General features: G+C 56.8%; 2 protein-coding genes across 6 annotated transcripts in view; both read right to left on the reverse strand.

The window, feature by feature from the left end:
- The window catches only part of PDE2A (phosphodiesterase 2A), a 91914-nt gene extending 84288 nt beyond the window's left edge, over positions 1 to 7626 (reverse strand). The window contains exon 1 of the mRNA XM_004433957.3: positions 7457 to 7626. Coding sequence (XP_004434014.1) covers positions 7457 to 7527 — 71 coding nt within the window. The 5' untranslated portion in view covers positions 7528 to 7626. The remainder of the gene's footprint in view (positions 1 to 7456) is intronic.
- An 11201-nt stretch (positions 7627 to 18827) lies between these two features.
- ARAP1 (ArfGAP with RhoGAP domain, ankyrin repeat and PH domain 1) overlaps positions 18828 to 21334 on the reverse strand; it is a 60919-nt gene continuing 58412 nt past the window's right edge. For all 5 annotated transcript variants that reach the window (XM_087433407.1, XM_087433408.1, XM_004433960.3 and 2 more), the window contains 4 exons: positions 20805 to 20855; positions 20651 to 20714; positions 19240 to 19389; positions 18828 to 18997 (listed from right to left, as the gene is read on the reverse strand). In XM_087433407.1, coding sequence (XP_087289533.1) covers positions 18980 to 18997; positions 19240 to 19389; positions 20651 to 20714; positions 20805 to 20855 — 283 coding nt within the window. In that variant the 3' untranslated portion in view covers positions 18828 to 18979. The remainder of the gene's footprint in view (positions 18998 to 19239; positions 19390 to 20650; positions 20715 to 20804; positions 20856 to 21334) is intronic.

Here is a 21334-nt window from a genome sequence, read left to right on the forward strand (position 1 = left end):
CAGGACCCTGGCTGCCCCAACCGGAGCCTGAACACAAAGACAACCTGTAGGATCCTGCTGGGGCTCTCACTGACTGGGGGGAGCGGGGTCCCAGAGTCCTCTGAGGGAAGCCCAGCCCCTGACATGACAGCTCATTCAGCCCAAGTCGACATATATCTTGCCTCTACCTCCAGGCAGGTGGGACCCAGGAGAGAAAGTGTGGAGTAGCCAGACCTTGGGTGTGGCCTGGCTGGGTCAGCAGAGCAGGTGCGTGTGCCTTCACACAAATTCACTCACCCACGCTTCACACTCAAACACGGACACCCATATAGAGAGATACACACCCACACACATTTTTACTAGAACACATATACATAACACTTTGCACACAGGTACACACACACCAGACACATTCGCGTGCACATAACCATTTACCAATATATCAGGCATAAAAATGGACACTCACATGTTCATACATACGAATATGTCCACACTTTTATACAAACACTGGTCCACATACTCTCACCCTCTCAGAACCATACACACATGTGCACAACTGAAAGCTCACATTCAGGCACACACATACATACACACACAAAGAAACACAAAGAAACCAAAAACTCTCACCCCCCCATCTCAGGATCAAGTAAATCACAATCCAATAGAAACCCAGATCCCAATTGCATTGTCATTCTAAGTCCATTCCCAAATCTAAGCTGGTCCCAGAACTGAGAGGAGAAAATGTCGTGTCTCCTGGCTTATCCCTCCAGTGTGTCTGTCCTGCTGTGTGGGCGCCAGCCTCTCCTCAGCCTGCCTCCCTCCCTAGGCTGTTTCAGCAGGGCCCTCTCGCCCCCGGCCCAGTGGAAGGGAAGAACAGTGGGCAGCCCTCTCTCTCCCCTTCATCCCTGCTCCTTGTCCAGCCTCTTCCCTCCCCCTGGCCCTTCAAACACGAGGAAGATCCAGGCTGGAAGGGACTGTATGTGACACTGATGACATGTGGCATTACAGCACAGCTCTGTGGTACACGGTCATCACCCCCATGCTGGGGTGGAAGGGAGCAGGGTAGAAGGAGAAGGAGAAGAGGAAGAAGGAGTGTGGAAGAGGAAGGGGAGCAAAGTGCAGGTTGCAGCAAGGATGGAGGTCAGAAGCCTCGGGCTGTCTGGAGTTTCTCCAGCCAACCCATCAGCCCAGGCTGTGAGATCAACCCTCCCAAAGCCCAACTCTCATCAAGTCCTGCCCCTGCTCAACCCCTCAGGTAGATCCTGGGGGGGCCACAGTGAGAAGTCCAAATTCTCAGCCTGGAATCAGATCTCTGGGGCCGGCTAGTCCCCTCTTAGCTTCACAGCCCAAGGAGCCCAGCCCTTGCCTTCCGTCGCTTGAGCCAGGTCTCCGCCCAGCTGCTCGTCTGCTGAGATGTCTAATCACCCATGTCGTGCCTGGCCTTCAAAGCCTGGCCTTTGCCATCTGGAACGATAATCCGCGGGAAGAACGGGAGCTCTGGGGGCAGACAGCCTGTGTTCCAGGCCTGGCTCCACCAGCCCCTGGCTGAATACCTCTGGGCAAATCATTTCCCCTCTCAGATCCTCTGTTTCTTCATCCAGAAAACTGCAGTCTCTTGGGTTTGTGGTGAGGATTAAATGAGATCATAGATGTGAAAACAGTGCTCTGGAAGCTGTAAACTTCTGCATGAATGTGTGAAGAGTCATAATTATGGCTTAATCCTTTTATCCCTGTCCCTACCTGCACCCCTCAACACACAGCAGGCTGAGGGATCCCTGAGGGAAGGAACTGAGGCTGCTTTACCTCTGGGCCCCGCATAGCCCAGCACCCTCCAGGGCCTGCCCCCGCCAGCCCCAGCAACAGGGTGTGGATTTGGATCCAAGGAGGCAGGACAAAGTGTACTTACTGAAATTCACACTGGACTACAACTCCCAGAATGACTCACAGACTGCCACGGGCGTGGCCACAGGCTTAAACCCTTCCTCACCAAGCCCTTTCCTCCATTGTACTCTCTGGGGATTAGTCTCAGGCCAGACAGCGCAGCCTAGGGAGGTGGTCACATGTCTCTGAGGCCCCTCGGCCCCTCCCACAGAGCATCCACACATCTCCCCATTCCCACCACCACGGCTCCATTTCAGCCCTCCTCCTCTCTCCCACACGATGACAGCTTCTGGGCTTCTAGCTCTGGTCTCTCCCCCTCCAGGCCCCCACTGCATCTTTCTAAAAGTGTAGGTGAGTGTGGGTGGTTCATAATGGCAGCAGCTAACCTTTATGAGCACCTGCTGCATGCCTGGCACTAAGCTATCCACTTCCAGATTCTTCACAGTCATCCTGCCAGGAAAGGATTATTATTCCTACTCCACTATTCACACAGGGCTCAGAGAAGTTAAGTAAGTTGCCCAAGAGCACACAGCTACAGAGCAGTGGTGCAGAAATTTGACCCTACACCTGTCTGCCACCTTCTCTATTCTATTTTCAAAGCCTCCTCTGAACCCAGGGTAGCTAACCAGAGTGAGAGCCCAGAAGCCCCAAGGTCTACATATCATACCTCAGCAACTACACTGTTGGGAAGTCCTCCCAGATGTCCGACTTAAATCCCTTCTGCTGTACCAAGCCCCAGTTGCCTTCTGTTTTTCAGGTAGGGCAGTGAGAAGGGTGACTTCAGGGACTTCAAGAAGTGGGTCATGTCACTGGGGACCTGGCCTTTCCCAGAGAGTGGGCAGCTGGGAAATAAATGTGTTGAAAACATCTCTGTTACTAAATATATCGACTTCCCAAGAGGACGGGGGTGCTGACAGGGAGGCTGTGGCCCCTGCCCTGGATGCCACAATCTGAGATAAGCTGGGGCACTCAGAGCAGCAGACAAGGCTGCTCCGGCTGTCCTGGGGGCTGGGGCAGAGGGGGTGGGAGGCCAGCATGGAAGAGGATGATGTCTCCTCTTCCTCCAAGCCAAAGCTGCCAAGCCCGAGCCAGCTGATTTGCATATTACTTTGCATTCATTTGCATGCCACTTTCTGGAAGGGGTCCACATTTTTCAGTCGCTGCCTCTCCCTCATTTGCAGGGTTTCTGTTCACTGAACACCCCACTCTCAAGCAAGGAGGCGACCTCAGCAGGCCCTGGTGGGGGCACTGGGAGAGACCAAGAAGTTGGAAATTTATGATGACACCTACACATCATGTCTGTTGGCAGACACCTTGGTAGCAGAAAGTGCTTTCTATAGTCTAACCTCAATTCCCTTGCTCCTCTCCTGCTCAATCTGTGCCCAGTCCTTCCTCCATCCTTGTACTCAATGCTTAAGCCACTTTGAACTCTCACATCAACAAAACCATGCTTGTGCTCACCTCAAGGCCTTAGCACATGGTATTCCCTCTTCCTGGAGCTCTCCCTCAATTCTGCCTGGAGAAGTGACTCTTCCTTCTGAGGCCAGCCCCAAGGCCCCTCCTCTTAAATGCCTTCCCCTGTCACTGGGAGAGATAGGGAAGACCACGGCCTTCCCTCCACATGGTCATTGGCTCTGTCCATCTCCCCGCAGGGCTGCCATGTTTGGTTGGGCACAACCCAGTGAATGGCTGCTGACTGAATGAAGGAAAGAATGCATCCCGATCCCCCTCCCCTGTCTCCTGAGCCCCTCCAGTTCCCCTCCCTTGATGACATCATTCCCCTGCAGGAGGGACAGGGATGGAGAGTGCCTCTGCCTCCAATCATGACTTCTGTCCTGGGAGACTTCCCCTTCACGCCCACAGCTCACTCTCATGAAGCCAGGAGATTCCACAGCTGCTCTAGAAAGTCCTTCCTATTGTCTATCCTCATCCCCTTTTCTGGCCATGCCTGCCTCCTTATCATTATTTTTGGAGAGGAGTCAGGGACTGCCCCATCTCAATTTTACCATCTGTAGTTGGAATAAAGGCTGCTCATCCCTCCCCACCTTTGCCCAGGATGTGCTCAAACCATTATGCCCCAGCCTAGCCCTGCTCAGGAGGAAGGACAGTGACCCAGGATGGAGAAATGACACAAGGCCAGGCCCTGTAGAGGAGCCCAGGGCAGATATAATCACTACAAGAGAAGGGCTGCCCAAGAGGGAATGGGTGAGCATCCTGTCCCTGGGGGTATGTAAGCAGGGCTGGAGAGATCTGCGGGCAAGCTGCAGAGAGGAGTGAAGCAACTGCTAAAATGTGGTCCAGATGCTCTTCATGTCCTCTCCTCCCTGGAGGTTGCACTGAGCCTGGGTGCCCGGCCCTGTGCTATGCAGCATGAGGACGTGGCTCTTGCCTTTGAGGAACTCCTTGGCTGGCTGGGTAAGGAGCTCACACACAGGAGATGTCACAGGGGAAGGCTGAGTCTGATCCGCATTCTTGATCCTGTACCATCACGAAGGGAGACTTCAGGGTGGATCACGGGGTCAGAGGGAGGGTGAACCAAGGAGGGCTTCCCAGGGGAGGCTTGCTATTCAAAAGCCCTTCCCCAGCTCCCTAATCCTACGAGGAAAAGTCCAAGCCCCTTAGCCTGGCATTTGAGACCCTACAGTATCTGGTCCCTTCTGCCTTCTCTTCCTCTTCTCAACGCCCTTCTCGCTCCTGCCAACCCAAACTCTGTGAACCTTTGAACATGCCGCGCTTTTTCACATCTACCCACCTTTACACACTGCTCTCTCTGCTCTTCCCTGCCTGGGAAATTCCTATCCATCCTTCAAGACCCAGCTATAAGTATTCCTCTGAAGCCCTGGCTAGGTGTGGGCTGCCACAGTCCCCAGGCTTCCCTTTGCACAGCACTGTTTCCACTACGGAGTTGTAAGTTTCCACTTCTGCCTCCCTCATCGGACTGGGCACTCCTGAGAGCAGGGTCTGGGTCAGTGTCCTCTCTGTGTCCCCAGTGACCAGCCCAGTGGGCACCAAGCAGGCACTGGGGAATCCCTGTTAAGTAAATGAATGAATGAGTGAATGGATGAGTGCAGGAATGGAAGCACATGAGGGAGGCCCAAGCAGCAGAAGCTCGAGGAGTGCAGGCCTGACCCGACAGCAGCACGGCTGAGGGTGAGACTCCCAGCCCATTAAGACTGAAGGGGGTGCTGCCGGGAGTTCTGCCTCCCCCATTTGGCTAGATCCCAGCCAAGCCATCAGTCATCCCCGGGGACAGGAGGCTAGAGTGGGAAGCAGGAAGAGTGGCAGGAGCTGGTCGGTGGGCAGGGGGAGCGGGGCGGGGGGGGGCAGGGAGCATAAAGGCAGTTAACCCTCACTGCGCCAACCCAGTTCAGGCAGAGAGGTCCGTGCAGGCCCTGAGCGGGGAGGAGACTGAGGCTCGGGACTGATGAAGAGCTTCAGCCCCAGTCCTGCAGCCAGAGGAGGGTGCCAAAGCCCCAGCCTCAGTTTCCCTGTCTGGGAAGAGATGGGTCCATGATCTCTGACCATCTGCAGCCTGGCTGGAAAGCCCACAGGTGTCTCTCCACTACCTTACTCGCCTGAGCCTTCCAGGAGCTCTTCCTTCTCGACATTCTGAGCCCCTCAGGTCCTCCCACTGCACCCCCCACCCTAGTCCAAGCCCAAGCCACCTCGATGCTCCCTCCCCATCCTCTTTCCCAAGCCCTCCAACTTCTCCCTTCAGAATGCCCCTGATCTCGTCTGCCCCTTGGCCCACTGGGCCCCAGACCTCACTGATGTCCGCATTGGCCTGGCCTCCACGCCTCCATGCCCTCATCTCTTTCTTCCAGTTCAGCCTGGACAGTGCCACTGAGGCAACTTTCTAAAACGCATATCTGATTATGTCCCTCCACTGCATAAAACCTTCCTGGACTCCCCAGGGCCCTCAGGACAAAGCCCAAGAGGCCCAGAATTCCAAGTCCTGCAAGATGTAGCTCCTGCCTACCCCTCCAGCCTCCTCACTGCTCCAGGCAGATGCCTGATTCCAACCCAGGGCCTCTGTTTATGCGGTACCCACCCCAATTCCCACCTGTTAGCTTGATCCTGGTCCTTACTGCTTAATTATTCTCAAGCTATTTTATATCTAGGAAGCTTAGGAGGCCCCAGAGGGCAGAACCATTATTGCTTATTTCTTTTCTGCAACTCCCCATAGGGTGTAGAATGAATTGTCCTGGGCTCACAGAGGTGGTCACACACTCAGCCACCCCCGCCCTACCTCAGTGGGCCACAGTGTCCCAGCTGTGTCCTCAACACCAGGAGAAGGAAACAGCCACCCACACACACTCAGATGAACGCACACATATAGACGCACACACACACACCAACCACACAAGCATCAATATGCACACTAGCACCATGATCACACACCCAAACCAGAACACTTATGCTAACACAGACATCCACATCCACATACACACCCACACACATACATACGGTGACACTAATATTTACAGACTAACAAATATACACACCAACGTGAATGCACATGGAATCAAACAACACGCTTAATACTGAGTTACTCTATTCTGCAGATACAGCACACGTATTAACATGCATGTCAACATATAAATTCAAACTAACACACACACATCCCAACCTGCACTCAGACATACGCAGATGAACCCTCGCAGTCACACTGGGATGCTCGCACATGCTGACAGACCGCTGCACATCCAGCCACCAAGGACCCCAGAACTCTACAAGCCCCTCTACACCCCACGTTTCCCCCCACACCCTATGCATACACATACCCTCACATAGCCTGGCACAGACCTGCACCTCCGCTGACTCGGAGGCACACACGTCACTCGCCTGTCACCTTGGCAGCCCTCAGACGGTGGAGGGGCACGTCCACAGAACTCCCCGCCACCCGCACATGCATCCCCTTGCACGTGCGTGCACACGAGGCTGGAGCACAGGGGCCTCATTCCAACCAGCTCCATGGCTCTCTCTGGGACAGGTGCTTTGGGGCCAAGTTGCCTAAACTGGCAGCTCTGAATCCCAATCCCAATGCCATGGAGGGCAGTTTCCCAGACCCTCTTCTGCTTCACGGCCACTCTTCCTCATTCATATTCATGTTCTCTCTCTCTCTCTCTCTCTCTCTCTCTCTCTCTCACACACACACACACACACACACACACACACACACAAACACACGCCCCGTGGTCGTGAGCATCATCCCTCTCCCGGCTCCACAATCAGTCTAACAGCCTCCACCAGAGCTCATTGGAACCGCCCCCCACCCTGCTCCCCCGACCTCCCCACACCAGCCCCTGAAGGGATGATTCAGGTTCATCAACAACCCCTCCCCCAGCCACTAGCCTCTTCTATGGGACCCTGGCCCCATCACCCCCTAGGTTGATGCGAAGCACCCCCACCCTACACAGAGGCCCCCCAGGCTACACTCCAGGCAACCCAGCGCCCCAGGAGCAGGATCAATCCTCCCACGTGGCTCAGCTCCACGCCAACCCCAGCTCCTTGGAGGGACTCCAGTACCCTGTCCATGGCATCGCTCACCCAGTGCAGCCACTCACCCGGACCCCAGCCCCTCAATAGTACTCACGGCTCAGCCGGTCGCGCTGCCGGGTACTGCTGGCTCCTGCAGAGGATGGAGTGGCCACATGCCTGCCCCATCGCTCCTCATCGTCTGCCTCCCCAGCCAGACTAAGGTGGCACCTCGCCCTGTCCACCCTGCCTGCGGTTCCAGGAAGGGCGCCTGGCCCAGCAGGCACGGGGACCAAGAGCAGCAGCCTGTCCCCGACTCAGCCTGGACTTAACACCCCAATCCAGCCCTGCTGCCCCAGCTGCTTCCGCCTGTCTCTCCCACCGCCACTGCCTCTGCCGCTAGGCTGGCTCTGGGAGGAGGTTGGAGCAGGTCTGATAATGCAGAAGGAGGAGGGAGGAGGGAGGAGGAACAGAGAGGCCCAGACAGAGAGGGAGAGAGGGAGGGAGGGGTAGAGAGAGACTGGCTGGGAGAGAGGAAAAGAAAGACTCACACACACGAGGAGGCACTGAGAGAGAAACAGACAGGAAGGCAGAGAGAAACATTTGAAGAAGGATAGGAGAGACAGGTGAGAGCCCCTCAGAGATCAAGATGGAAATACAGAAATCAGAGAGGCATAGGGAAAAACAGACACACACAGAGGAACAAAGAAAAGGAAAAAAAAAAAAAAAGCAGAGACAGAAATGGAGAGAGAAGCAGCCAATAGAGGAGCCCAGAGAGAGGTGTGAGGATGAGGGATTTGTAATGTTCATGGGCTAGGATGGGATGTGGGGATGACGGGTAGGTGGACGGGACCCAGACCTTCTGCTACGCCATCACAGAGGCCCTCAGGGTGAGGGGACACTCCTGTACCCTCCTCAGGTATGGAAAGGCCAGGCTCCAGGCAGAACTAGCTCCTCTGGGCTCCCTGACTGGGTTTGCATTATGTCCTAGGGCTCATCCCCAGCACGAAGATGGGTACACAGGAGGCTCAGGGGGCTTTTGCTGATTGTCTTTGGACGCAGAGCCTTGTCCAGAGTCCATCTCTTGGCTCTGCTTAGCTGGGACACTGTGGCAGTGGATGCTCCAGCATGGACTTCTACTAGGAGTTGTGGGCACACAGGCCACAGCATGCTCTACATGGCCTTCACTGTCAACAGGCTACAGGCATGGGGGATGGCCTGCAGCACCTCTGTCCTGTCCCCAGAGAGGACTCCTCAGAAGAAGCCTTAACCCGATGGGATGGGGGCATTTTAGGCAATGGGACAGGTAGGGAGTTGTCACAGCAAAGCTGAGACTTGGATGAGCTACTGTGGGATGTAGGAGAAAAAGCTCCACACTTTGAGGTAGAAGATAGGGGTTCAAGTTCTGGCTCCACCACTAACATACTCATTCATTCATTCACAAACACCTACCACTGGCCAACCTCATCAGTTATGACTCAGACTGTTCCTTGCCTCGGAGAAGCACCCAGGCAAGGCGGGGGGGACTTGCAGTGTGACAGAGGGAAGCACAAGGTCTGTTGTGCCCAGAGGAGGCCCTTGACCCAGTCAGGGGGTGGTGAGCACTTCCAGAAGAGAGGATATCAGCTGGGTCTTTAAAGGCAAGGAGGGGATCCCAGGAGAAAAGGGTGTATTCCAGGCTAGAGGAGACACATGTAATCCTCACCAGTAACCCCACCTCTCTGAGCTGTGGGGGGAATAACTCCCACCACACACACCAGGTTCCAGGCAGAAAGCCCATGAGACTGAGTGGAAACCTGACCCCTGCTGAGGGCATGGGGTGCACAGTGGTGGGTGTGAATTGGAATGACCGAGCTTGTGCAAGAGGCCTGTTCAGGCTGAGGGCTACAGAAAACAGTTGTCTCATGGCTTAGGAAGTGTCAGGAAAGAAAATGTGAGGGAGCCTTTCCTTCCCACTGTGGCCCCAGAAGGTAGAATTTTAGATCTCTGGAAGCTCTGGGCAAACTGTTTTCTCAGCCTGACCCATCCCTGGGACTGGCTGCTCCATGCCTGCCAGCTGGGGAGACATTCTGCGAGCTCAGAAAGCCAAGGCCCTGGACCATGTCCAGTCTTGGCCTCTCACAGCTCCCCTTCACACCCTGAGGCCTGGCAGCAAAAAGCTGAGTCAGAGGAGTTCAAAGGAGGGCGCCTCCCGGGTGTGGGGGGAGCAGGTGCATTGAGGGCTCACCCAGCCCTCAGCCTCCTTTCTGCCCTCCCACTCTGGAAACCATGGTGGAGGCCTCGTCCTCGGAAATCTCCTGGGAATATACACATGGGAGTCAGGTGGGAGGGAGGGTCTCCTCCCCATCCCACCCCACACCAGACTCCATAGCTGCCCCAGAATTAAGGAGTCTACAGGAACAAGGTGCAAGATCCAGGATACTGGGTACTCCAGAACTTAAGAGTCAGGCGGTCGGAAGTTCAAATCCCAGTTCTGCCACGTGTCCTGGGTAAGTTTTTTAACCTCTCCGAACTTCCATTTGGTTTTCTTATCTGAAAGATGGGGTCATAAATTCCAAGCTCGAAGAGTTGTAAGGTTTGGGGAACATCTGTAAAGTTCCCAATAAACACCATGCTCCTCCCTTCCCCTTCCCTGAAGAGGTTGAATTGACGTGGCTGAGGGAGTAACAGCCCCAAATGTTGGGGTAGTGGGGCAGTCCTGTAGGGCAGTGCTGGGAGGGTGTAGGTCCAGAAAGGGAAGACGGTCCGAGACTGTCCGGGCCTGCTCTTCCCTCCTCCACCTGAACTGGCTTGCAAGACCAGCCGGCGCGGGAACCGAAGCCCCGCCCCGCCGTAGGCCCCGCCCCCGGGTCCCGGCCGCTCTCCAGGGTGCTGATCCGTGTGTACCGCGTCCACAGGCCCTGTCCCACCGTCCGCAGCCGGTCAGCAGACACTGGTTTTTGCCAGCTGGGATCTGAAGGGAGGTGGAATGCTCCTGGGAGGCAGGTGGCTGCCCAAAGCGACGGGAGGATGCAGCTTCTGGGATCCAGCCTCCGCCCTGCGTCCACCGCTTCGGCAGGACTGCAGGCCCCGTGGGCTCCAGCTACCTCCTCATCGCCCAAGGCGGCGGCTTCTTCTCAGCGCCCTCCCCCGCCGCCTCCTGCGAGGCTGTTTCCCTCCCACCTTCCAGACAGCCCTTCCTCTGCTTCGCTCACTGGTTCATCCTGTCTTGCTTCCCTCAGTATGGGTGCTCCACACAGGAGCACCGCGCCTGTCTCTCCTCATTCTCCACCCCACTCCTATGGAGCATGGAGCCTTCTCCCAACAGAGCAACAACTCCGAGTGCCCCCTGAAGCCCAGCCCTCTCTCTGGAGCTCCAGATGCCTGGTCCAGGCTGCCTCCTGGACATCTCCTCTGGGGACATCCTATAGGCTCCTCACTCAAATGTTCAACATCCATCACATCTTTTGTCTCTATCAAAGGCATCAGCAAACTTTTAATGCCCAGTCTGGAAACTTCAAAGTCGCTTTGCCTCTTCCCTCTCCTCCACTCCCTGTGTCAAATCTGTATTGATGGCCTGTCAATTCTCCCTCTGTAATTCTCTCACATCTGTCCACTCCCTCCATCCCCCAAGCCCCAGCTTCCTTCCCCCTCCCCCGGTCATTCTCCAGTCCCCTACCCCAGTTCAACCCCTCTATTCCACCTGCACCCTGCACCTAGTGCCGGCTTTCTAAGACATCTATCTGGCCATGTAACTCCTCCTCAAAACACTTGCATGGCTCCCCCATGGCCTCAGGATAAAAGCCAAGCTCCTCAGCCTGGCATTTGAGGTGTCTCATGATCTGGCCCTGACTGACCTCTCCATCTTCTGCTCTAGATGGAGCAGGGTCTGGTCCCCAAGCACATGCCAGTCCTTTCCTCCTCCTTGACTTGGTACAGTCTGTTTCCCCTCCCAGGTTGACGTCTCTCTCCTCTTTCCTCTGCCCATCCTAAATCCTGCCCCATCCTTCCTGGGCCAGTTCAGCACACACCCTGCCTCCACCCACAGCGGACCGAACAGGCAGGGGAGGTGACCGGGTTCTGGGTTAAGCAGCCTTTGGCTGCCTCTCCCTTCCCTAACTTGCCAACCATCCCACCACCTCATCCCCCTACTCAGATTCATCTCATTTCTTCTACTGGATCATGTTTTCCTCAAGGTCAGGCCAAAGTCCTATTCACCTCAGCCCCAGTCCCCAGCCTCTGAGCAGTCCCACCAGGTACAAATGAGAATTTTTTTTGTGTGTGAGGAAGATCAGCCCTGAGCTAACATCCGATGCCAATCCTCCTGCACCACCAGGCCAGCCCCACAAATGAGAAATGTTAATAGACAAAAGTAGGAAGGAAGGAGAGACAGGTGAGTGTGGAAATGAGACAATGCAGAGCTCAGTCCAGGATCACATCGAACCAAGTCCTCGAGAAGAGGCCGCAGGTGCATGTGGGGACACTGCTGGTGGTGGGGAGGGCCTCACTGACCTGCTTGGTGGGGATCCCCCTCTCCCCCAGGGGCAGAATGAGGCTGTAGAGTGTGAAGTAGCCTCAACTCTCCGAGGGAAGGCTGGTAATTCGCGGAACATGGAGTTCACGGAGGGTTGGCCTGAAAACCCCTGGGTGAGTCCCTGTGGCTGGGGGCCAGGATGGGCCCACATTAGGTCTCGGCAACAGGAGCCCAGGGGGCGGGCAGTGGGGAGCTTGCGGAGCCATCTCACAATGCTCCTCCGCCTCCTCCTCGGCCAGGAGGCTGCCGCCTGTGGCTGCAAGGCCAATGGCTAGAGGAGCACGATGTCCTTGGCAAGGGCCTGGCATAGTTCCCTGCGTCCCCACACCAAGCGTGGACCCATCACACCATGGGTGACAAGGCCTTTGCCAACAAAGGAAGGAAAGGCCGCCACAGCCTCCAGAAGAGCTCTAAGGTGGAGCAGCTTCTTCAACACCTCAGGAACAAGGTGGCTTTGGGACCCAGAACCAAGGGTTGGGGTGCTGTGGGCCTGCTTCAGGTTCCAGAATCAGTCAGAGCTGCCCTATGAGGGAAGGGGTGACCCTACGTGGGGACAGTGAACTCCCCATTGCTGCCAGGCAGGGGGATGAAGTGGTGGAACAGATGGCAAGTTCTGGGAAGGGAAAGGCACCCAGAGCTCAGCCCCTCAGCCCAGAATCCAGTGACCCTTCCTGCCGACACTGCCCCCTGGATGGGGTGGGGGCGCTGAACTGACCCAGGGAGGATGGCCAGATTTGGGGCGGGCAGAGAAAAGGAAGAGAAGAGGGAAGTCCACCAGACACTTGGAAGTGCCTTCTGCCTGAGGTCAAGGTCACCTCCAGGGATATGAATCAGGCAGCATAAGACGCAAGAGCCAGTGGAGTCCAATCCCTCTCTGGGATTGGGACAGAGTGGGAAACTGAGGTGAGAGAGCGCAGAGACCGGCCCAGGTCACACAGTGAGGAAAGGGCAGGGCCAGGCCTAGGACCAGGGACTCCTGACCACTGCCCCACCAGACTACCTCCTCCTCCTCTTAATTTTCCACCTCTCTCTTCCTCCAGCTGGGGCAGAGGCCCAGGAGAGAAGGCTGTGGATACAGCTTGGAAGGGTTCCCCAGGGAGGAGGAATTTGCAGGGATGAGTTAGGGCAGACGTGGCCCCTGCGGCTTCATGCTCTGGGGAAGGTTTTGCTCTCCCTGGGGCCCCAGCGCCAGCTCCCTCACCACCTCCACCCTCCATTCAGGCACACCAGGCTCCCCCTTGCAGGAGGCCCTGAGCCACCCACTCAGGCCTAATCTCCCTCCTCCCCCTTAACTCCCCGCACCTGAGGGGGGGCAGGAGGGGGTGTGACTCAGTGGGATAAAGGCAGCTGCTATATTTGAATGATTACATAAGCCAGGAGGAAGGCAGCTGCAACGTGACTCCATCAAGGTCGAGAGACAAGTTGAGGCTGGGCCCGGAGGCAGGGTCTCTTCCCTCCATCCCGAGGCTCCAGCCTGGGCTCAGACATGACCCTAAAAGGACCCGGGGCTTGCGAGCTAGTTTCCGCATTGCTGGACTGCAAGGGAGGTCTTCCCTAGGGCTAACCACACTAGGAAGCTCTGTTCCCTCTCTATCTTCTTAGAAAAATAATCTCCTGGCTTCTAGAAACCCTAAGGCCAGACCTAGACTAAGCCCCAGATCTTTCTCATTAACTCTCTCCAGAAGGAAAGAACTGACAACACAGTTTGTCACTAATTTAGAAAAGAGCGCCTGCTGGGGAGGGCACCGGGCATGAAGCCTTGGCTCGCCTGCACCGTCTGAGAAGGACCTGTGTCCCCTCCCAGCTACATCACTTATTAGTCACCTGACATTAGCAAGTCCCTGCCTCAGTTTCTTCACCTATAAAATGGGAGCAAAAAGTATCTTCCTCACAGGTTTGTCATAGGATTAAATAACACATGCAAAGCTTCAACCCAGTAGGTGATGGGTGCTTCCTAATGGCTTCTCAGCATCATTACTACTGCCAACACTAAGGACTGGCTAGAGACCTCCCAGGTGGCTGGATCCCAGGTTGGATTGACCCCTTTCCCCAGTGACCGCTGACCTGGGTAGAAGGCGGGAGACAGAGGAAAGAACTGAGGTTGGAGTCAGGAGCTCAGCCAGGCTTGCTGTGTGCCCCTGGGAGGGCCCCTGCCCTCTCTGGCCCTCAGTCTATAAATGAGCCCTCAGAGTCCCAGCTCTGGAGCTCGTGTTTGCAAGAGGATTTCCCCCCACTGCGATTAGTGACTTGTGGCACTGGAAGCTGTGGTGCAGAGAGAGTTGGTCAGGGTGGAGGTGCCTGGGGGGGGTATGAGCTGGAAGCGGGTGTGGCAGTGACTGCTGGGGACCAGCACAAGGCCCGCCTCCTCAGCCTCTTGGCAGCTCCTCCTGGGGGCTATGGGGCCCCCCCCCAAAGAAGGCAGGCTGTGCCCACCCAGGCTGTGTTGCCATGACGCTGGTCTCCATGGTGCCAGGCACACAGCCCTCCCCTCACCCAGGAGGAGGGACTGAACGTGACAGGGAGGCTCAGGCCCTCGGGCCCCCTTGGCCTGTCCCTCTGTCTCCGTCAGCCCCCGTGAACTCCCTGTCCTGAGCCCCTCAGGAGGGAAGGCAGGGAGGAAGGACAATTTCCCCCTCAGAGGGTCAAAAGAGTGACAAAGAGAGGACTCAGAGTGACTGAGGTGGAGGGAGAGATACAGGAGTGCAGGGAAGTGGCAGAGAAAGGAAAAGGGTTAGGAGAGCTGTGGACAGACGGGAGGGGAAGGCGGGAGGGGAAGGTGGGGCGGTGGGGAAGAACACACTCCAGTCACAGAGGGGAAAGTGCCTTGCAGGCTGACAACTGGTGGGAGGCACCGTCCAGCCCATCTCTTTGGTCTCAGTGTGTTGAGGTGGGTGGTGGTGGGAGGACAGAGTGGAGGAGGAGGAGCAGGAGGAAGGGGGGCAATTTTCCTAGAGAGCTTTGTGTGTGGGGGCGTTCATACACGTGCCGTGCCTGTGGGTGTCTGCAAGTGCAGGCTGAGGTGTGCAGGCATCACGTGTGTGCAGGGCATGAGTGTATGCATGGCATGTGTGTGCCTGTGCCACTGTGTCTCCAGGGTGATAAATACAGCAGTCGGAGCTACAACCAGGGCAGAGAAAGTATGGAAATTTCCACAGGCTGAAAGTGGCATGGGAGAGGGGACACGCTAGGGCTGGATGAGCTTGGGCTGACCGGGAAACCCTGTCCCTGACAGCACTTCCCTGGACCAGTCCCTCACTGGGTGCAAGTGACCTGGGCACACACACACATACCCTAAGTGCACACAGCACAGTTGGATGGAAGAGCAATCCAGAGGAGCTTCCTGAAGGAGGTGTCATATTGGAGTAGCGGTTGGGAGGTTCTTACCAACCAGCTGAACCTACGCCAGCTGTACTTATGCGTATATGACACAGACGGACTGCCCAGATTAGGGTCTGGGTCACTTAGGTCACAGAGCTGACTACAGGAATAGGAACTATTCCTTTTTCTGTTGGGGGAAGACTCAAGGAGCCCATGAGACTGGGATGTGGTCATATTTAAGAGGGGGACGTAGAGGCGAAGACCCCAACACAGGGCAGGGGGAGCAAGCCCTGCAGCACCCATGGGGCACCCAGCCCCAGCCACACCAAGTGCTCTCTGCAGGGTCACAGCAGCTGGCCTTCGGCTCATGACATCCCTCTCCTGGGAGTCTCCCTCTCAAGCCACCTGCAGAAACACTGCTGTCCCTCTAGGCTCACCTCCTCCACGGAGCCTTTCCTGATCAATACCCCACTTTCCTGATCAATACTCCTCCTTCCCCCACCCCACTTGCTCAGCTGCTCCCACTCAGTGTTCGGTCAAGCTCTGTACACAGTAGGTATTGAAGAAAGGGTTGCTGAATGAAAATATATTGGGCCTGGAAAGGACTCCAGATGCCATGACGTCTCCCCAGACCTATGTGGGAAGGGGATTACCGAGGGGGCAGTGCTAGGTACGCCACCCTTGTTAGCTCATTTAATCCTCCCATCAGTAGGTACTATCAATATCTCCAAAGTACAGATGAGAACACCCAGGATCAGAGACCTCAGGAACTCAGCCAGAGCTACACAGCTTGTGTAGGGAGATGGTAGCGTTGGCATCTGCCCAGCTGGCATCCAGACTCATGCTTTTCCAAAACAGCCAGCTCTGGGCAGGGGCCTTGGAAGCCACCAGAGCCAGGAAAGAAGGCCCAGCTCCAGGCCCCTCCAATTGGCTCAGGGGGAACGGAGGAGGAGGCAGGGCCCATTTTCCCTTCCCTCGCCCCATCGATTTCCTGTGGAGCCCAGGGGTCTCCTGAGGCCCAAAGGCCCTCCATGGCTGCTGAACGCCTTGCAGGGAGGGCAGGTTGAGCAGGAAGGAGGCGGAAGAGAGACTGACATCCCACTCCTCCTCCCAGCCCTCCTCCTACTCTCCCCCCTGAGGCTCCTCTCCATCCACAATACCCTCCCCCTCACACTACCCAGGCTCGGTCTTCTACAGCCTTCTCCCCCAGGGCTCCCTGTGGCCCCCTGCGATTAGGCTCGGACTTGGGTTGACCCTCAAAGCCCTGTACCCCTCCCCCAACTTCAACTCGCCCCCACCCCAACTTGCCCCCTTCCCCACCATGTGTACCTGGCATGGTTCCAGTCTCCAGGGCCAGCTCAGGGCACCTCCGCCTCTAGGAAGCCCCCTCGCTCTCCAAGAGCTGCTCCCCACCCCTCAGCAGGTCCAGCTCTGGGCTCCTCATCCATCCCCCCAAACCAACCTCACTCTGTGAACAAACCACCCCGGGGTCCCAAGAGGCCCCACTTCTAGGAATCCTGTGACAAAGTCCAGCAGAGCCTCCTGCCTTAATCCACCTGACACTGCTGTCATTGCCATAATTAAGGTTGTGCCCGAAGGCTCCTGTTGGGATGTCATCTCCGATCCCAAGGTAAAGCACTTTAAGCTATCATTAACTCCTGACAGCTGAGGTCCCCTTCCGCAGGGGACAAACAGGGCCACCCAGAAGAGAGCAGAGTTGGAATCAAGAGGGGAGGGGAGGAGGGAGACTCCCCAAAGTGAGGCAGCGGAAAGGGACTCAGGGCTGATTTAGGAGAGCTGTGTGATCCTGAGCAAGTCACCTCCCTTCTCTGGGCCTAGCTTTCTCCAGGAGGAGGCATAGGTGCTGACCCACTGTAAAGGGCTGTTCCCTCTTCCTTCCGGCTCCTAGAGCCTGGTTGTCCCAAGTGCATTCCCGCACTGTGCTGCCTTCCAGAATATCACCAGCCTTGGGGTCAAAGGCAGGGTCAGGTCCCACCCTACACTCCAAAAGCAAGGCCTGAGGCAGGACGGCCACACTGGACCCTCCAGAACCTGTTCTGGGACCAGCAATGTTGAGCTATCTGTGGCTGCCCCCTGGTGGCCGAATTCAGTCACTGCAGCCTGTCCCTGAGCTGGGGCAATGACATTGGCAGCTTAGCGGGGAGGGACCTCGTCTCACCCACCCTCTCTCTGGGCCTCAGGGCTAGCTGGTCGGTCCCAGGTCAGGTCCAGGGAAGAACTCCAGCCCCTGAGAACTTGGACAAAGGTCTTGTCCTGGCTTCAGGTGGCATAGTCAGCCTCGCCTGGAGCAGCCCACCTAGGGCAAGATGAGTGGGAGACTAAGGAGCTTAGCCCCCTGTGAAACCGGCCAGGAAACTCATTCCAGTGTAGCATCTACCTCCACTTCCCAAGAGACAGGAACAAGGAACCTGGAATCCAGGTCCCCAAGACCCCCACGGGCACCCAGGCCTCCCCACTGAGCCAGATCACATGAGTCAGAGGTCACATGACCCATCCTCCACCTCCTTTGCCCAGCCCCACTGGCTGAGGCTGAGGCGGAGGCTGGGAGGTCAGCCCGTCTGCCCGCTGGGCCCCTGGAGAGAGGCCAGTAATGAGGCTCTAGGCAGAGGTGGGAATGTGGTGTCTGGCACCTTCCCAAGGAGTCCCAAATCCTTCTCTGAACAGCTCATTATCTCCTCAACTTGCCAGGGCCTTGCTTCTTGGAGATGGCCAGGCAGTGCCCAGCGAAGGCAGCTTCCCAGTTCAAGGCAGGGCCTGCCTCTGGAGGGGTGTGCCCAGGAGCCAAGGGTAATCTGAGGCCCTTCTTCCTAATTCAATAAAGCCCCTGTGACTTTGTGACCCTGTGTGTCCAGAGGCACTGCCCTGAGTCACTCATGTGCCACCCCCAGGCCCTGGCTCAGATTCTCAGTCTGCAGCAGGGAGAGGGGCTCAGTCCAGTGGGGGTCTGTCCTGGCCAGGATCAGGACCGGCATTCCCCACCCTGGCTGCACAGGAGCACAATGGAGATGGTGCAGAGCCAGGCTGAGGCTCTGCGGGGGGCCGGAGAGGGCGTCTGAACAGCTCAGGGCCTGGAGAGAGCAGAGCCCAGGTCCCCAGCTTCAGGGCACTAGGCACTCACCTCTGGGTCTCCTGACCTCCTATCCCCTCCTACCCCGGGACACCCGAAACCCCTAACCAATCACAGGCCTCAGCACCACAGGATAAAATATACAGATATATTTATATTATCAAAAGGTCCCCAAAGTGGGGAAGGGGCACTGGGCAGCCTGGGCCCTCCCAGTCAGCCCAGACCAGAACGGGGGCTGAAGTCCCCAAAGTCCAGCTCTCGACCCTGTAGAAACTTACCCAAGAGCCCCCTCCCCACCCCAGCTGAGTGTTCCTTTACAGCATCCCTTTTTTGCTGTTCTGGAGTTTGTGGCAAGAGGGTGGGCTCCCTTCCAGCGGGGGCCCCAGGGCCTCAAGCCTCTGAAAAGATGGTGGTCCTCCAGAGTTCCTGACTGATGCCCATCTCTCCAACCCCTCAGACTCAGGGGGGGTGCCCCTTGGGGGGCACAGGCCAGACCAGGAGGACCGAGCGCCTGGATGGAACAGGTGAGGGGTTCCTCCTCAGGCAGACCCTGCTGCCCCCCTTGCCCCGACCAGGGAACCCCATGCTGCAGTCAGGACGTGAGGGTGCGGCTTCCTCATGCACCCCCTGAGGGCTCACACCAGGCACGCAGGACATGAGGGTGTCTGAACAGGAAGGCTTCATGGCAGCAGAGTCCCAGAGCCAGGGGCTGGCTCCTGTGCTCAGACGTTTCGGAGGAGCTGTGGGAAGGCACAGAAGCCCAGGTTCCATCAGCACTTTGTGAAGGCTCACAGGGCCCAGGGGCCAGAGAGGGGGCTCCTGTGAACTATGTGAACCAAAGGGGCCTGTGAGGATGCCTACCGAGAATGGAGGGACATGTGGCGGGGCACCCAGAGAGGAGAAGCAGAGAGGTGAGTCAGGTGGAAGGCAGGCTCCAGCCACGTCGCCAGCCCCCTGCCCATGGGGATGGAGAGCCACTCACAGAAAGGGGGTCCGAAGCAAAGGCGGCCACACTCCGGCGCATTTCGTTCTCATTGCCGCGCAGGGGAATCAGCGATACGCTGCCCAGCCGGACCTCAGGCACCGCGCGGGACACACGTGAGGGCTCTGAGGGCCACACCAGGCCGTGGTGCTAGGGAGCAGGGGAGAGGAGGGGCACTGAGGCCTGGGTTCGGCTTCAGCTCGCTCAGACACTCAGCTCTGGGTCCACCCACCCTTCCCAGGAATGTCTCCTGCTACAGTCTGAGGTGACACCCTCAGCTTTGATCCCAGTCGATATGAAAAGCAGCTGCTGTTAGGAGAACATGACTGTATCCCTGGCAAGACCCAGCCAATTATGTTACTAAACAACTCTCATCTCTGGTCCACAAACAAACCGCTCCAGGAATGCAGCACCAAGAAAACAGTTCTAGAGAAACACATCTGCCTCCTTTCACCAGGAGCCAAGAAAACTATAGAATCTACCCTGTTTCCCTTTAGACCTTGACTACCAGGAAGCTCAGAGCTAAAACAACTCAGCCCAGTGCCCTGGTACAGTTTTGTCTCCCTTCTCCCTAAACAATTCTGAGCTCTCATTTAAGAACCTCTGTTCTAAGTCCAACCCCCGATCTTTGGCCCTGCTCTGGCTCAAAGTCCTCCCCAGCCTGTCCCGCCTGGCCCACTGCAGCAGCCACCTCACTGGCCCCCCTCACCGCCAGGCTCGGCCCTTCAGTCCACCTTCTCCTGCACGCCACACCCAGAACGAGCCCTCTGAGACTCAAACCTGCACACCACTCTTTCTTGCTTAAAATTCTCCCTTAAAACTGCCGACTAGGTCAAGTTCAGCTTCCTTGGCATGGCCTTCAAAGCTCTCAGAGATTTTGCTCCCAATTCCCTTCCTGTGCCAACTTCTGGCACTCCTGGCTTCTTCCTCCACACCCTATTGGACAGCCTGCAGTTTTCTTGTTGTGCCTTTGCATAAACTGTTCCCTCTGCCTAGAAGCCGTCACGGCCACCTGTCTTTCTGTTTGGTCCCCAAAGACAGCTCCCACGACACCCCCTCCCTGCTGCTGTCCCCACCCCACCCACCACCTCCACAAGGCAGGGTCCTTGGCTTCCCTCTGTCACCACAGCACTGACCACACTGGACTGTAACAGGCCACCTGGGTCTGTTTTCCTCTCCACAGGGGAGTGCCCAAGGGCAGGGGTCTGCGTCCTCTGTCTCTAGTGTGCCTGGCTCGGGGCTGGACCAGAGTGGGCACTAGGAAGGCTTTACTGAGTAAATGAACAAATGAATGAATTAAAAGCAACTCAAAATCTTGAAGCAACTGGTGGCCTGAATAGAAAAGAAGCAACCATAGCCATTCTCCATGACAGAGCCTCCCCGGACCCCACCTCCGCCCTGCACCGGGTACCTGCACAAAGAGGAAGCTGGCGAACCACTCCCGGAGCTCCATCTGGGTCTCACAGCAGAGGTACCTGCAGGGGAGGGCACAGGCGTGGACAGTGAGGGGGACCCAATCAAGCGGGACATGCTACCATCTCTCCTCGGCCCGGGCCCTCACTCACCATTGCTGCTTCTCGTGTTTCTCTGTCTCGTGCACCACCGTGAAGCCCCAGCTGCAGAGGAGGAGTGGGTGGGGTCACTAGACAGCCCACAGAGGCCTCACAGCCTAGGTGCCCAGGACAGAGCCCAGAAGCCTGGGCCAGAGTTCAGGACCTTCTCACAGGCACAGCACATCCTGGCCGCTGCCTCTTCCTCTCAGCCCCCACCAGCCTCCCAGGCCCTAGGCTCCGCCACCCCCCACCCCACCCCACCCCACCCCAGGCCAGCCCTAGTCCCCAAGCGACAAGCAGGCACAGCCAGGGGATGAGAGGAAAAAGTCAGGAAACCAAGTCTAGTGACTGCAATTAGTAACAATAATAGTGGCTATGCACCACTTTTCAACTTTCAAAACATAAAATCGTCCTTTGAAACAGGCGTACCATTATTTTCCCCATTCTACAGATGTGAAGGGAGGCACAGAGAGGTCCCAGAGTGAGTCAGGGACAAGATTTCAATCCAGGCCAGTGGTTCTCAAACAGGAGCAGCATTGGAG

This window comes from Ceratotherium simum, chromosome 7, assembly GCF_057802395.1.
Source record: "Ceratotherium simum simum isolate JZ-2026a chromosome 7, ASM5780239v1, whole genome shotgun sequence".
In the NCBI taxonomy this organism is placed as follows: Eukaryota; Metazoa; Chordata; class Mammalia; order Perissodactyla; family Rhinocerotidae; genus Ceratotherium; species Ceratotherium simum.